Raw genomic sequence first — 17346 nt, forward strand, 5'->3', positions numbered from 1 at the left:
AGGGCTCTGTGCAGGCCAGTCAAGTTCTTTCACACCGATCTCTACAAACCACTTCTGTATGGACCTCGCCTTTGTGCATTGGGGCATTGTAATGCTGAAATCGGAAAGGGCCTTCCCCACCCTGTTGCCACAAAGTTGGAAGCACAGAATAATCTAGAATGTTATTGTATGTTGTAGGGTTAACATTTAAATTCACTGGAACTAACGGGTCTATCCCGACCATGAAGAATAGCCCCAGACCATTATTCCTCTTCCACCAAACTTTATAGTTGGCACTATGCATTGGGGCAGTACCGTTTTCCTAGCATCCACCAAACCCAGATTCATCTGTCGGACTGCCAGATGGTGAAGAGTGATTCATCACTCCAGAGAATGCGTTTCCACTGCTCCAGAGTCCAATGGCTGCGAAATTTACACCACTCCAGCCAACGCTTGGCATTGTGCATGGTAATCTCAGGCTGCTCGGCCATGGAAACCCATTTCATGAAGCTCCCAACGAACAGTTCTTGTGCTGACATTGCTTCCAGGGGCAGTTTGAAACTCGGTAGTGAGTGTTGCAAACGAGGAATGACGATTTTTACATGCTATGTGCTTCAGCCCTCGGCGGTCCCATTCTGTGAGCTTGTGTGGCCTACCACTGAGACGTTGTTACTCCTAGATTTTTCCACCTCAGAATAAACAACACTTACAGTTGACTGGGGCAGCTAGCAGGGCAGACATTTTACTAACTGACTTGCAGGAAAGGTGGCATCCTATGACGGTGCCATGTTGAAAGTTACCGAGCTCTTCAGTAAGGCCAGTCTACTGCCAGTGTTTGTCAGAAACGGGCGTGGCTGAAATAGCCAAATACACTCATTTGAATGGGTGTCCACATACCTTTGGCCATGTAGTGTATAATTTATCAGTTTGAGGCCTCCCCCATACTCCACTGGAGTGAACAGACCTCTTGTAGTGTCATGGCTAGAAGGGATCCAGCTTTTGTCAAATTAACTTCAGATTTGAACTTTTGTTGCAGGTTAGGAGAATTTACACAGCAGGTTAGGATAATTGCGTTAGGATAATTGCGTTAAGGTTAGGAAAATGTTTAAATGCAAAACATTTAAACTGTTCACGTTAATTTGACAAAAGCTGGATCTCTTCCCTAGTTTAATGTAACGTTAGCAGCCTATCATTTTCTTACGATAACAGCTATTGGCACATTTGGCACATTATCTCTTTAGATATCCTACTCCAAACTAAGACAACAGTCGCCACATATTCTCCATTGGAGACACTGACAGAGATTATGAACCTAGCTACTGTATCCGTGTATCAGGCATCGACCTATATCAGCAGTACCAGTCTACAGACTAAGAAAGAATACGCTATGCTCTTTGTGGGCGGACCGACCCCGCGTTCAGGTTTACAGGAAATATGACTTTCAGGAAGTAGACTTTGAGAATTTTTTCCCCCCCAGCTACAGTAGTAAATCGAGAGAAAGTGAAGCTTACTTTCATGAACAAAAGTGTATGCTAGGTAGCTGCGTCTATCATTATCAAACTAACTTTTTTCGTTGGCCAAAGTCTACTTTTCAGGTAGGACTAATTTTACAGTCACTACTCACGAGAGAAAGGTGAGAGGTGCTCGCGGTAGTTGTGCTACATTACAGTAGCATCGGGGAAGCCTAATGCCAGCTGTAATCTTCTATAATGAGTGGAAAACAACTAGTAAGCTTGTAAAGTTTATAAACACAATATAAGCATACTTTTATTTTTTATAAATCGAAACAAACTATCCGCATGATACTGCTGTGCTGCTGCTTTATAAAGAATACACTTGATGTTCTCCTGTAGCCTGCTGACAATAAGTCTGGTCATTTCAGTGTTTATATAATGTAGCCTATTATGTATTCAGAGAGAACAGCTATGGATGTTGAGCTAGTAACACTGTCATTATAGGGCAAGTAGTAGCTGTAGTTACTTGTTACCATATATTTTGAAATCGTTGCTGCTCTGCTTGCCTTACCTTTCAGTGCCCCAATGGTCCAGACATGCGTTCGTTAGGCCTACATACAGTGTACATACAGGCTAATAATGCTGTAGTAAACATTTTTTCAGATCCTGTGTTGTTGTGTGGCTGAGGTCAGGACTATCTGAGGACCATGAGTCGCGTTCCCCTGCAGCAGCAGCAGAGCTGTGGCTCCTGGGAGCTGAAGGAACGCCTGGGGACCGGGGGCTTCGGGAATGTCACCCGATGGCAGAACAAGGTACATAACTTTAACAGTAGCACACCATTCATGTGTGTATTTTGTTACCTATAACTTTTACCCTATTTTGTGTGTTTGCAAAAGTGCTATGCTATCATGTATGAGCATCCTAAGTGGTGGCATTTTTCATGTTTCATACTGTCATCAGATAGCCTACAACCTATGCTGCTGCATGCCTAGCAGAACCTATGGAGGCTCCCACATTAATATTTGATGTAATATTAAATTCCCTCATCATGAATGCTTTAAATGTAACTTACAGGAAATACACTCATCTTTATTCTGTGACCTGGCCCATAGAACTCTGCATCCTCCCTGGCCTATGACATCACACCTAGTCACAGGATGAGAGGGACATAGATGTACATTATTATAGCTACACCATTGGAACTTGTCCACACCCATTTAGTTAGCTCTTTCTGTCCTCTATCTGTGCACTGTCTTTATGTCTGTATGCACAACTTTGTTTACTGGAAATGCTGCTCAGTGTTGTCTCAGGTGAATTCAGCTGAAAGGGCACAGTGGTAGTACTATGTGGACCCCTACCAACAATGGAGGTCAGTGGTAATGACAGTTAGCATTGTGTCAAATCCTTTCGCTGGCTCGTACTTTACATGCTTCATTGTCATAGATGTATGACCCCATCAGAGTTATGAAAAGGATGTTAATGTATTAAGAGCTTTAGACCTTTGTTCTCTCTGATTCCTAAATGTTCATTTATGTAACTTTATGTCTTTATTCAAATAGATTCAATGACCTTCCTCTCTCTGTGGTCCCTGAGGCTCTCATGCTTTGGCCTTTCAGCCACCTGTAGTCTATACTGCCTATAGTAGTCCAGAACTGCTCACTCCACTCCTGGAGAACAATGTCTGTGTGCTGGCTGGCCTCTGTCCCTCTTAGGGCTTGATCCCTTTCTCTAGGGACTGATCCAACTGTTAAAAACAAACTTGACAATTATCTCTTCTCTTTTGGTTTCCTACTTATGAAATGTACAAGACTTTAAAAGTAACATGTAATGCGCCACATTTATAAAATACATCAGTCAATTCATAAGAAAAAAACACATTTTGGAATATCAGATCCTTTTCCTGCCCACAATTTCAGTTCATTGCAGTTGTATCCTGCAATAAGTAATACCCATGTTTAGATTTCAATTATGTTCATGGTCCCAGCTCTATCGCAATTACCTCTCCACTATTATCAGAATTCATTAGATGTAGGTAACTGTCCCTTATTTGATTCAGTTATTTAAATACGACTCCATTTAGGCAACAGACAATGTATTACATTGTAAGCAGATGATCTTTTCTCAAGCGACATATTTCAATTATTTTACTTCATCACATTAGTGCCGCAATAATACTTAGTTTGATGGAAACCCTAGGCTTTGTACAACGTTATAAGTTACATCAAGATTCAATCTTAATTCGCTCTAACTTTATGGAAAAAGGTTTATTACATAAATATATCACTCCTCTCATACTACCTAATGGGCAGTTTTATTTTAAATGTAGTACCCTGTTGGGGTTTGTTCATTGTTCCTTGTCAATCATTGGCTCATTGGTGAAATTATCATTCAGACAATATCTTTAATTATATAATTCAAAAACCTTTATTAATGCAATTGCATTAACAGAAGTTGACAACAGTTCTTCAAAATAGGAAAAGTCCCTAGTTATTTTATTGAGCCCGAAGTCCAGCCCTAGTGATGTCACTGCATATGTCATTACCTTCTACTCATCAGACCAAGCCCATGCATACACAGCTATACAAACTTGCAAGAGAGATACAATAGTTCCAGTGTTTTCTAAGGGCTAACCAGTAAATGTCCACTCCCCAAGCTGATTTATAGTGGAATGTCTGACTAGTCTCTTATCTCTTACACTCCCCTACACAGTTCTGTCTCAGTCACACATTTCTCAGACCGTTTCCTTATAAGAGGTAGAGACTAGAAAATAAACTGTGGAACAATATTAAACCTCTATAATAAATATATATACAGTGCCTTGCGAAAGTATTCGGCCCCCTTGAACTTTGCAACCTTTTGCCACATTTCAGGCTTCAAACATAAAGATATAAAACTGTATTTTTTTGTGAAGAATCAACAACAAGTGGGACACAATCATGAAGTGGAACGACATTTATTGGATATTTCAAACTTTTTTAACAAATCAAAAACTGAAAAATTGGGCGTGCAAAATTATTCAGCCCCTTTAATTTCAGTGCAGCAAACTCTCTCCAGAAGTTCAGTGAGGATCTCTGAATGATCCAATGTTGACCTAAATGACTAATGATGATAAATACAATCCACCTGTGTGTAATCAAGTCTCCGTATAAATGCACTTGCACTGTGATAGTCTCAGAGGTCCGTTAAAAGCGCAGAGAGCATCATGAAGAACAAGGAACACACCAGGCAGGTCCGAGATACTGTTGTGAAGAAGTTTAAAGCCGGATTTGGATACAAAAAGATTTCCCAAGCTTTAAACATCCCATGGAGCACTGTGCAAGCGATAATATTGAAATGGAAGGAGTATCAGACCACTGCAAATCTACCAAGACCTGGCCGTCCCTCTAAACTTTCAGCTCATACAAGGAGAAGACTGATCAGAGATGCAGCCAAGAGGCCCATGATCACTCTGGATGAACTGCAGAGATCTACAGCTGAGGTGGGAGACTGTCCATAGGACAACAATCAGTCGTATATTGCACAAATATGGCCTTTATGGAAGAGTGGCAAGAAGAAAGCCATTTCTTAAAGATATCCATAAAAGTGTTGTTTAAAGTTTGCCACAAGCCACCTGGGAGACACACCAAACTCTGGTCAGATTAAACCAAAATTGAACTTTTTGGCAACAATGCAAAATGTTATGTTTGGCATAAAAGCAACACAGCTCATCACCCTGAACACACCATCCCCACTGTCAAACATGGTGGTGGCAGCATCATGGTTTGGGCCTGCTTTTCTTCAGCAGGGAGCCAAATACAGGACCATTCTGGAAGAAAACCTGATGGAGTCTGCAAAAGACTAAAGCAAAATCTACAATGGAATGGTTCAAAAATAAACATATCCAGGTGTTAGAATGGCCAAGTCAAAGTCCAGACCTGAATCCAATGGAGAATCTGTGGAAAGAACTGAAAACTGCTGTTCACAAATGCTCTCCATCCAACCTCACTGAGCTCGAGCTGTTTTGCAAGGAGGAATGGGAAAACATTTCAGTCTCTCGATGTGCAAAACTGATAGAGACATACCCCAAGCGACTTACAGCTGTAATCGCAGCAAAAGGTGGCGCTACAAAGTATTAACTTAAGGGGGCTGAATAATTTTGCACGCCCAATTTTTCAGTTTTTGATTTGTTAAAAAAGTTTGAAATATCCAATAAATGTCATTCCACTTCATGATTGTGTCCCACTTGTTGTTGATTCTTCTCAAAAAAATACAGTTTTATATCTTTATGTTTGAAGCCTGAAATGTGGCAAAAGGTCGCAAAGTTCAAGGGGGCCGAATACTTTCGCAAGGCACTGTATTGATAATCTGTAGTCTAGGACCCTATAAATGTAAGGAGGGATGGTTCTTATAACCCCTCCCCTTCAATTAATACACCATAGCATAATCAATTATTATAATACATCAAACATTTGGTACAGCCACTATCATGACCCCAAGGTGAACCCCCAACAACCCGTACAGAGAATAATCCAATAAACGTTTTATAGTTACATCGTTAGGGTAAATTAACTTCTTGACGCTACCCATCCTGTTAGCGGGATCATTTTCGTCAGCAACCGCTGAATAGCATAGCACCACAGTCAAATAATATTACAACAAAAATATTCATATTCATGAAATCACAAGTGCAATATTGCAAAACACAGTTTAGCCTTTTGTTAATCCACCTGTCATCTCAGATTTTGAAATTATGCTTTACAGCGAAAGCAATCCAAGCATTTGTGTAAGTTTATCGATAGCATAGAAAAACATTATGTACACTAAGCATTAAGTAGCTAGGTTACGAAAATTAGAAAAGCAATCAAATTAATAGTTTACCTTTGATGATCTTCGGATGTTTTCACTCACGAGACTCCCAGTTACACAACAAATGTTATTTTTGTTCCATAAAGATTATTTTTATACCCAAAATACCGTTTGTTTGTCGCGTTATGTTCAGAAATCCACAGGAAAGAGCGGTCACGAAAACGCAGACGTATATTCCAAATAATATCCATAATGTCCACAGAAACATGTCAAACGTTATTTATAATTAATCCTCAGGTTGTTTTTAAAATATATATTCGATAATATATCAACCGGGTGTGTAGATTTTTCAATAACACTAGGAGAAACAATGGCCGCTTTACTCTGTAGCACAAAACTCACTCTGAGAGCCCCACCTATCCACTTACGCAATGTGATCTTTCACGGTCATTTTTCAAAATAAAAGCCTGAAACTATGTCTAAAGACTGTTGACACCTTAGGGAAGCCATAGAAAAAGGAATCTGGTTGATATCCCTTTAAATGGAGCATAGACATGCATAGGAACAGAGAGGTTTCAAAATAAGAGGCACTTCCTGATTGGATTTTCCTCAGGTTTTCGCTTGCAATATCAGTTCTGTTATACTCACAGACAATATTTTTACAGTTTTGGAAACTTTAGAGTGTTTTCTATCCCAATCTGACAATTATATGCATATTCTAGTTTCTGGGACTGAGAAATAGGCAGTTTCAAATGGGTACGTTTTTTAGCCAAAAATGAAAATACTGCCCCCTACACGCAAAAGGTTAACCAAAAGTAGACACACTCCAATCAGTTTCTGAGACAATTGGCCAGACTTTGTAGACAGTTGAATAATGCTTAAACCTCATCTTTATCAAATAATCCATTAAAGGGACCAACTGAAAAACTATGTACGTCTACGTATGGGTTGTTTAAGTTGCATCTCATTATATTCCCAGTATTACTTTATCAAATCTCCAGTAATCGATTATACACACATACAATTCATCATATTTTCATATCTTCACAAAATCCATATAAAATGTAAGAAATTCTTATGTACTCACATCAACCATTCCATTTGCATTTTCAAGGACACTCCACAGCTACAAAGCAGCTCTCCAAGCAAACTCCCAGCGGAACCCCAAAAAATGTACATTTGTTTCCCGTATAATAACCAGCCCGTCATGGAATCCTCAACAGTTCTCTGACCTCCCAGAAACCACGGCAAAGTCTAAGCTCCCAGAAACTGTAGACTTGCTGCTAACGTCCCTCTCTCAATACTGTCCAAGATATTCTATGATGGGCAGTGATGGACGGAACCCCAAAATAACATTATATGAACATTTATTAACCAAATTTCAATCATCTTAGTATACAAATGTTTATATCTTATTTACCCACTCACACAACTCTCATATCACATTCACACAGTACTGTTCACAAACACACATAATCAATATTTATATAACCTGCAGGAATATTTTCTTACATATGTACCTAACTATTTTAAACCATTTCATATCATTAACTTATCTACTAATTATTATTTATCTCAGGCTCACACAGAGCCTTCATGATCAACCACACATGATTGATCAAATGCTCACACAGAACATTACTAAATAACCATCCACACAGGATTGGTCAGACCACTCACACAGAATTGGTCAGATGTCCACACAGAACATCATTGAAAGGTTACCCACACAGAGTCAACCTATTGCACCCACACAGAACACTTCTACAATGTTTATCCACACAGGATTTTAAAACCTGACTATATGAACAGGGAAACCTATACCATTATCAAAAGATTGCCTAATTAGTGGTCCCAAAACTGGGTGTTGTAGCCACACTGGGATATCGCCTACTGCGATTACTATAGATTATCTTCCGTCTATGCAAATGTGCAAAACAACCTACAGAGTACCCATGTCTCCTATCTACCTTTTTAACATGGTCCCAAAAATCCTTTCTTACCTTGTATTTTCTAAGTACCAGGAATATCAAAAACAGGCACAATTACACCCAACAATTGCAACCCAGGGCATACCTGTTTTGCCGTAATTTTTTAAAAAAACATTTAAAGTCAGATGCCTCGCAAGGCGTCACCTGCACTCTCGTTCTTCGTTCAATACATTAACCTCACCAGTCCTACTGTCATCAAGCCATTGCCACGGATCTGGACTTTTGGTAGCCCGCAACTGGCTAATTAACAATCATGTCCAAGGATATCTCACTTAAGAACACTCTCATCAACTCAACTCAGTCCTGTTTAGTTACCCCAGCTGTGGCCCTCTTAAGGAAGACCTCGCTCTGAGTGTACCCTCAACAGGGGCATTTGTTATTTTTTAAATTTTTACATTTTTTCTTATCTTTTTATCACTTAAACGTTCAGTTAATGTCTAATTAGTACTATTAATTCTGTGCACTTTCAAGTTCAATTATTGAAAGAAACCCGTCTCATCCTTAATTCAATTCTGTTCGAGATGATGTATCCATTCTGCTGACGCTCTCAGCCAGGTGGGGATCTGATCTGCTCCAAATAGTGGAGAGTGGCTTTCCCCTGGTTGCATCTAATGCATCTAATTAAGTTTATGCATCTAATTAAGTTTATCATTGCATCCTCGCCGCCAAAATTGTGGTGGAATTATTGTAATCAAAAGGAGAGACTTCTAGATTTCTTCAAAACAATCTAACTTTATTATTTAATTAGTGCAGTAATGGAGCTGGTTGGTAACCACCCCTAGAGGTGATCACTGAGAACTCAACAAGCTGGTTTGAGCCAAAGCATTTTATAGCAAAGTCCATCCTCCTTCAGTCTACATGAGAAACAACAGATGTATGGAATGGGTTAAGATTTGTATGAAATATACTTATAATTCACAGCAGACAGTATCTCATTGTGTAGAGACCAGGGTCTGGCTCTGGAGTCATCTCTCCCTGGTACCGTATAGAACAGAAACATTAACTAATGCTCTGGAATGCGGTATCACCCAAAGACATCGTAAATCTTCAGAGGCCCATCCTCAGTAGAACACACACAGATGAGTGTTCTTACAACCCCTTATTCTGTTGCATAAAACAGCCATTTGATGCAATAACAGTATTATAACATAATCTTGTAATTTCCACCATACTTTCCACTAGCTCTGTGCAGGCCAGTCAAGTTCTTCCACACTGATCTCGACAAACCATTTCTGTATGGACCTCGCCTTTGTGCACAGAGGCATTGTTATGCTAAAACAGGAAAGGGCCTTCCCCAAACTGTTGCCACAAAGTTTGAAGCACAGAATTGTATAGAACGCCATTCTATGCTGTAGAGTTAAGATTTCACCATGAAAAAACGGCCCCAGACCATTATTCCTCCTCCACCAAACCTTATAGTTGGCACTGTGCATTCTGGCAGTAGTGTTCTCTTGGCCTCCATCAATCCCAGATTTGTCCGTCAGATTGCCAGATGGTGAAGCGTGATTCATCACTCCAGAAAACGTGTTTCCAAGCTTTACACGACTCCAGCCGACGCTTGGCATTGCGCATGATGATCTTAGGCTTATGTGCAGCTGCTTGGCCATGGAAACCCATTTCATGAAGCACCTGACAAACAGTTCTGGTGCTGACGTTGCTTCCAGAGTTAGTGAGTGTTGCAAATGAGGACAGACGCGTTACATGCTTCAGCACTCTGTGGTCCCGTTCTGTGAGCTTGTGTGGCCTACCACTTCGCGTCTGAGTTGTTGTTGCTCCAATACGTTTCCACATCACAATAACAGCACTTACAGTTGACCGGTGCAGCTCTAGCAGGGCAGAAATTTGACATACTGACTTGTTGGAAAGGTGGCATCCTATGACAGTGCCACATTTGAAAGTCACTGAGCTTCAGTAAAGCCATTCTACTGCCAATGTTTGTCTATGGAGATTGCATAGCTGTGTCCTCAATTTTATACACCTGTCAGCAACGGGTGGGTTTGAAATAGCCAAATCCACTAATTTGAGGGGGTGTTCACATACGTTTGTATGTATAGTGTAACTTCGGTCTGTCGTAGGAAGTGGAGGGACGGGCATGATGGGCTATGGCATTGTGTTAATGGGACTTCCTCTGCTACTTTCTGAATCACTGGTGATGATTCTATCCGTTACTTCCTGGATTGTTGAGGATAACATCATAATACCCAAAATAAACAATAAGCTGGTCGTACAGCTCATTATGTTTTGCCCAGAGTTGAAGTGTTACAGTGAAAAAGTATGTGAACCCTTTGGAATTACCTGGATTTCTGCATGAATTGGTCATCAAATTTGATCTGATCTTCATCTATGTCACAATAGACAAACATAGTGTGCTTAAATTAATAGCACACAAATTATTGTATTTTTCTTGTCTCTATTGAATACATAATTTAAACATTCACAGTGTAGGTTGGAAAAAGTATGTGAACCCCTAGGCTAATGACTTCTCCAAAAGCTAATTGGAGTAAGCTAACTTGGAGTCCAATCAATGAGACGAGATTGGAGATGTTGGTTAGAGCTGCCTTGCCCTAAAAAAAACCTCACAAAATTTGAGTTTGCTATTCACAAGAAACATTGCCTGATGTGAACCATGCCTCGAACAAAAGAGATCTCCGAAGACCTAAGATTAAGAATTGTTAACTTGCATAAAGCTGGAAAGGTTTACAAATGATCTCTAAAAGCCTTGATGTCATTAGTCCACGTTAAGACAAATGGTCTATAAATGGAGCAAGCTCAGCACTGTTGCTACTCTCCCTAGGAGTGGCCGTCCTGCAAAGACGACTGCAAGAGCACAGCACAGAAAGCTCAATGAGGTTAAGAAGAATCCTCGAGTGTCAGCTAAAGACTTACAGAAATTTCTGGAACATGCTAACATCTCTGTTGATGAGTCTACGATACGTAAAACACTAAACAAGAATGCTGTTCATGGGAGGACACCACGAAAGAAGCCACTGCTGTCAAAAAAAAACATTGCTGCACGTCTGAAGTTTGCAAAAGTGCACCTGGATGTTCGACAGTGCTACTGGCAAAATATTCTGTGGACAGATGAAACAACAGTTGAGTTGTTTGGAAGGAACACACAATGTGTAGAGAAATGTGTAGAGAAAAAAAAGGCACAGCACACCAACATCAAAACCTCAACCCAACTGTAAAGTATGGTGGAGGGAGCATCATGGTTTGGAGCTGCAGCTTTGCTGCCTCAGGGCCTGGACAGCTTGCTATCGTCAACGGAAAAATGAATTCCCAAGTTCATCAAGACATTTTGCAGGAGAATGTTAGGCTATCTGTCCGCCAGTTAAAGCTCAACAATAGTTGGGTGATGCAACAGGACAACGACCCAAAACACAGAAGTAAACCAACAACAGAATGGAACAGAAGAAAATGTGCCTTCTGGAGTGGCCCAGTCAGTCCTGACCTCAACCGGATTGGGCGGCAGGGTAGCCTAGTGGTTAGAGCGTTGGACTAGCAGCCGAAAGGTTGCAAGTTCAAATCCCCGACAAATCTGTCGTTCTGCTCCTGAACAGGCAGTTAACCCACTGTTCCTAGGCCGTCATTGAAAATAAGAATTTGTTCTTAACTGACTTGCCTAGTTAAGTAAAGGTAAACATAAAAAATAAAAAAAAGATGCTGTGGCATGACCTCAAGAGAGCAGTTCACACCAGACATCCCAAGAATATTGCTGAACTGAAACAGTTTTGTAAAGAGGAATGGTCCAAAATTCCTCCTGACTGTTGAGGTCTGATCCGCAACTACAGAAAACATTTGGTTGAGGTTATTGCTGCCAAAGGTGGATCAACCAGTTAGTCAAGGGTTCACATACTTTTCCCACCCTGCACTGTGAATGTTTACATGGTGTGTTCAATAAAGACATGAAAACGTATAATTGTTTGTGTGTTATTAGTTTAACCTCACTAGGGTACGTGGGACACTAGCATCCCACCTGGCACACATCCAGTGAAATTGCAGAGCGCCAAATTCAAAAACAGAAATACTAATTATGAAAATTCGCAAAACATACAAGTGTTATACATCGTTTTAAAGATTAACTTATTCTTAATCCAACCACGGTGTCAGATTTCAAAAAGGCTTTACGGCAAAAGCATACCATACGATAATTTGAGAACAGTGCCCAGCAGACAAATCATTACAAACAGTAACAAGCCAAGTAGAGGAGTTACTCAAGTCAGAAATAGTGATAAAATGTATCACTTACCTTTGATGATCTTCATATGGTTGCACTCACAAGACTCCCATTTACTCAATAAATGTTTGTTTTATTCAATAAAGTCCATGTTTATATCCAAAAACCTCTGTTTTGTTCAGTAATCCACAGGCTCAAATGCAGTCACAACAGGCAGATGAAAAATTGAAATAGTATCCGTAAAGTTCGTAGAAACATGTCAAACGATGTTTATAATCAATCCCCAGGTCATAATAATCAATAATATTTCAATCGGACAATAATGTTGTCAATTTAAAAGTAAGGCACGCTCTCGGTCATGCGCATGAAAAAGCTCTGGGACACTGAATGGTCCACTCATTCAGAGTGGTCTTACTCCTTCATTTTTCAGAATACAAGACTGAAACAATTTCTAAAGTCTGTTGACATCTAGTGGAAGCCATAGGAAGTGAGTCCTAAGTCAATGGATACTGTAATGGCATTCGATAGAAAACTACAAACATAAAAAAAATCCCACTTCCTGGATGGATTTTTCTCAGGTTTTCGTCTGCCAAGTCAGTTCTGTTATACTCACAGACATTATTTGAACAGTTTTGGAAACTTTAGAGTGTTTTCTATCCAAATTGTACCTATTATATGCATATCCTAGCTTCTGGGCCTGAGTAGCAGGCAGTTTACTTTGGGCATGCTTTTCATCCGGAAGTGAAAATGGTGCCCCCGACCCTAGTGAAGTTAAGCAGACTGTGTTCGTCTACTGTTGTGATCTAGATGAAGATTAGATCAAATTGTATGACCAATTTATGCAGAAATCCAGGTATTTCCAAAGGGTTCACATACTTTTTCTTGACACTGAAATTGATTAATGTGGCTATTATACTTCTGACAGGCTTTACGCTGCCTCTTACGCTTTACGTTGTGTCAGGCCTGTCTCTTTCTGTGTACTGTGTGTATGTATTGTAACAGCATTGTAATAGTGTTAGTGTGTGTGTGTGTGTGTGTGTGTGTCTAATCCTACCTGTGTGTTGTTGTGTAGGACACAGAGGAGCAGATAGCCATTAAGCAGTGTCGTCAGGAGCTGAGTGAGAGGAACAGAGAACGCTGGTGTTTGGAGATACAGATCATGAAGAGGTGAGAGACTTTTATGTCTACGAAAACATTTTCTTATAATTTAGCGATTTTAAGGGATTTGCATGGTGCGAACAGTATGGCAATGGGTCCACTTAGCTTTACAGTGGGTTTAGGTTTAGCTGTAGACCAATCCATATGGGTCATATCTGCCAACTCAGCAGGGGAAGGGATATGGATGACTATGTAGTACATTAAGACAGGAGGTTTGGCAGTGTGAATCCAACAAATTAGGCTTATTACCAAATCACCAATTGGGATTACGTTACGATAATCCCATTTGAGCCTATTTTACTCACAGCATCACTCAATATTACTCAGCATCACTCATACGCTGCTGCTACTCTGTTTATTATAAATCCTGATTGCCTAGTCACATTTACGCCTACCCACATGTACATGTTGTATTCCCTCAATTACCTCATACCCCTGCACATTGACTCGGTACTGGTACTCCTTGTACGGTGCATTCGGAAAGTATTCAGACCCCTTTAGTTTTTCTACATTTTGTTACGTTACAGCCTTATTCTAAAATGGATTCAATAGTTTTTTTCCCTCATCAATCTACACACAATACCCCATAATGACAAAGCAAAAACTGCTTTTTAGACATTTTTGTCAATTTGTTTTGTTGCCACTCTAGGGGCAGTATTTTCATTATTGGAAAAAAAACGTTCCCGTTTTAAACGGGATATTTTGTCAGGAAAAGATGCTAGAATATGCATCTAATTGACAGCTTTGGATAGAAAACACTCAAGTTTCCAAAACTGTAAAGATATTGTCTGTGAGTATAACAGAACTGATGTTGCAGGCGAAAGCCTGAGAAAAATCCAATCCGGAAGTGCCCCATATTTTGAAAGCGCTGCGTTCCAATGAGTCCCTATTGAGCTGTGAATGTGCTATCAACCAGCTTACGCTTTCTACGTATTCCCCAAGGTGTCTAAAGCATTGTGACGTAGTTTTACGCATTTATGTTGAAGAATAGCCGTAGGCGGCTACATTGCGTAAGTGGTCACCTGATGGCTCCCAGGGTGACTCTGTAAAATACAGAGGTAGCCATTACTCCAATCGGTCCTACAGAAAAATGAATTGTCCCGACATATTATCGAATAGATATTAGAAAAACACCATGAGGGTTGATTATAAACAACGCTTGCCATGTTTCTGTCGATATTATGGAGCTAATTTGGAATATTTTTCGCCGTTTTCGTGACTGCAATTTCCGGGCGATTTCTCAGCCAAACGTGAAGAACAAACGGAGCTATTTCGTCTACAAAAATAATATTTAGGGAAAAAATGAACTTTTACTATCTACCTGGGAGTCTCGTGAGTGAAAACATCCGAAGTTCATCAAAGGTAAACGATTTAATTTGATTGCTTTTCTGATTTCCGTGACAAGGTTGCCTGCTGCTAGCAAGGCATAATGCTATGCTAGGCTATAATAAACTTACACAAATGCTTGTCTAGCTTTGGCTGTAAAGCATATTTTGAAAATCTGAGATGACAGGGTGATTAACAAAAGGCTAAGCTGTGTCTCAATATATTTCATTTGTGATTTTCATGAATAGGAATATTTTCTAGGGATATTTATGTCCGTTGCGTTGTGCTAATTAGTGTCAGGCGATGATTACGCTCCCGCATGCGGGATGGGGAGTCAGTAGAGGTTTTAAAAAACATAAATATCACATTTACATAAGTATTGAGATTTACATAAGTCTTTATTCAGTACTTTGTTGAAGGACCTTTGGCAGTGATTAAAGCCTCGAGTCTTCTTGGGTATGACGCTACAAGCTTAAGTTGACACACCTATATTTGGGGAGTTTCTCTGCAGATCCTCTCAAGCTCTGTCAGGTTGGATGGGGAGCGTCGCTGCACAGCTATTTTCAGGTCTCCAGAGATGTTCGATCGGGTTCAAGTCCGGGCTCTGGCTGGACCACTCAAGGACATTCAGAGACTTGTCCCAAAGCCACTCCTGCATTGTCGTAGCTGTGTGCTTAGGGTTGTTGTCCTGTTGGAAAGTGAACTTTCACCCCAGTTTGAGGCCCTGAGCGCTCTGGAGCATCAAGGATCTCTCAGTACTTTCTCTGTATCTTTCCCTCAATACTGACTAGTCTCCAGTTCCTGCCGCTGAAATGGTGCCACCACCATGCTTCACTGTAGGGATGGTGCCAGGTTTCCTTCAGACGTGACGCTTGGCATTCAGGCCAAAGAGTTCACGCTTGGTTTCATCAGACCAGAGAATCTTGTTTCTCATGGTCTGAGAGTCCTTTAGGTGCCTTTTGGCAAACTCCAAGCAGGCTGTGATGTGCCTTTTACTGAGGAGAGATTTCCACCTGGCCACTCTACCATAAAGGCCTAATTGGTGGAGTGCTGCAGAGATGGTTGTCCTTCTGGAAGGTTCTCCCATCTCCACATATGAACTCTAGAGCTCTGTCAGAGTGACCATCGGGTTATTGGTCATCATCCTGACCAAGGCCCTTCTCCCCCAATTTCTCAGTTTGGCCGGCACCAATCAAGTTATAGAAACATCTCAAGGATTATCAATTGAAACAGGATGCACCTGAGCTCAATTTCAAGTCTCATAGCAAAGGGTTTGAATACTTATGTAATAAATGTATTCTTTCTTTCATTTTTGATAAATTTGTCAAAAAAATTTAAAACCTGTTTTCACTTTGTCATTATGGGGTATTGTGTGTAGATTGATGAGAGAAAACATGTGTTTAATCCATTATAGAATAAGGGTGTCAAGTAACAAAATGTGGAAAGAGTCAAGGGGTCTGAGTACTTTCCAAATGCACTGTATATAGCCTCATTATTGTGTTACCATCTCCTTTTTTATTTACAAAATATTTGTAGTACTTTTTAACTCTGCATTGTTGGGAATGGGTTCTTGTATTTGGCGCATTTTATTTGATTTCTTTGTAAGGAACATTCAGGGAGATTTGCATTTTTCACAATGCCTATTTGCTTTGTTCTCTCTGCTATTAACGTCCTTGTCACACCCTGACCTTAGAGATCCTTTTAAATCTCTATTTGGTTAGGTCAGGGTGTGATTAGGGTGGGCAATCTATGTTTTCTATTTCTTTGTTGGCCGGGTATGGTTTCCAATCAGAGGCTGCTGTCTATCGTTGTCTCTGATTGGGGATCATACTTAGGCAGCCTTTTTCCACCTGTAGTTTTTGGGATCTTGTTTTTGGTACTGTGCTGTTTAGCCCTACTAGACGTTACGTTTTTTTTGTATTTTTTTTTTCTTCTTCTGTGTTCAATTAATAAATAAAAATGTAAGCCTACCACGCTACACCTTGGTCCGATCCTTCCATCGACGAACGTAACAGAAGATCCCACCACAAACGGACCAAGCAGCGTGGCCAGGAGGAGCAGACATCCTGGACATGAGAGGATATCCTGGATGGTAAGGGATCCTGGATGTGGGAGGACGACACCGGGGTTCGCGACCACGACGGAAACCCAAGAGGCAGCTCCCAAAAATTTGGGGGAGGGGCACACGTGGTGGTTGGCGGAGCCAGGGTTAGAACCAGAGCCAACTCCCCGTGCTCACCGTGGGGAGCGTGATACCGGGCAGGCACCATGTTTTGCGGTGATGCGGACTGTGTCTCCAGTACGCATCCACAGCCCGGTGCGTGCTGTGCCAGCTCCCCGCACTTGCCATGCGAAAGTGGGCCTCTGTCCAGGATAGGTGGTGCCGGCTCAGCGCACCTGGTCTCCAGTGCGCCTCCACGGCCCAGTATATCCTGCGCCGGCCAGACCGTGTCTCCAGTGCGCCTTCACAGCCCAG

At 40.9% G+C, this 17346-nt stretch overlaps 3 protein-coding genes across 5 annotated transcripts in view; 2 read left to right on the forward strand and 1 right to left on the reverse strand.

Annotated features, from left to right (window-relative positions):
- The window catches only part of LOC110536184 (tissue-type plasminogen activator), a 34924-nt gene extending 32723 nt beyond the window's left edge, over positions 1-2201 (reverse strand). Inside the window, exon 1 of the mRNA XM_090190919.1 lies at positions 2005-2201. The gene's annotated coding sequence lies outside the window, so the exon portion shown is untranslated. The remainder of the gene's footprint in view (positions 1-2004) is intronic.
- Positions 1249-17346, forward strand: part of ikbkb (inhibitor of nuclear factor kappa B kinase subunit beta) — a 33681-nt gene continuing 17583 nt past the window's right edge. The window contains exons 1-3 of one of the 3 annotated variants that reach the window (XM_036936066.2): positions 1249-1612; positions 2097-2245; positions 13459-13553. In XM_036936066.2, the coding sequence (XP_036791961.1) occupies positions 2141-2245; positions 13459-13553 (200 nt within the window). In that variant the 5' untranslated portion in view covers positions 1249-1612; positions 2097-2140. Of the gene's footprint in view, positions 1707-2096; positions 2246-13458; positions 13554-17346 lie in introns of all 3 variants that reach the window. The other 2 variants (XM_036936068.2, XM_090190918.1) reach the window with 2 other exon arrangements.
- The window catches only part of LOC149979664 (uncharacterized), a 3853-nt gene continuing 1195 nt past the window's right edge, over positions 14689-17346 (forward strand). Inside the window, exon 1 of the mRNA XM_090190920.1 lies at positions 14689-17346. This exon is cut by the window's right edge and continues 1195 nt beyond it. Within this exon, the coding sequence (XP_090047046.1) occupies positions 17219-17346 (128 nt within the window). The 5' untranslated portion in view covers positions 14689-17218.

Source organism: Oncorhynchus mykiss, chromosome 11 (assembly GCF_057628025.1).
Source record: "Oncorhynchus mykiss isolate SJ-2025 chromosome 11, ASM5762802v1, whole genome shotgun sequence".
In the NCBI taxonomy this organism is placed as follows: Eukaryota; Metazoa; Chordata; class Actinopteri; order Salmoniformes; family Salmonidae; genus Oncorhynchus; species Oncorhynchus mykiss.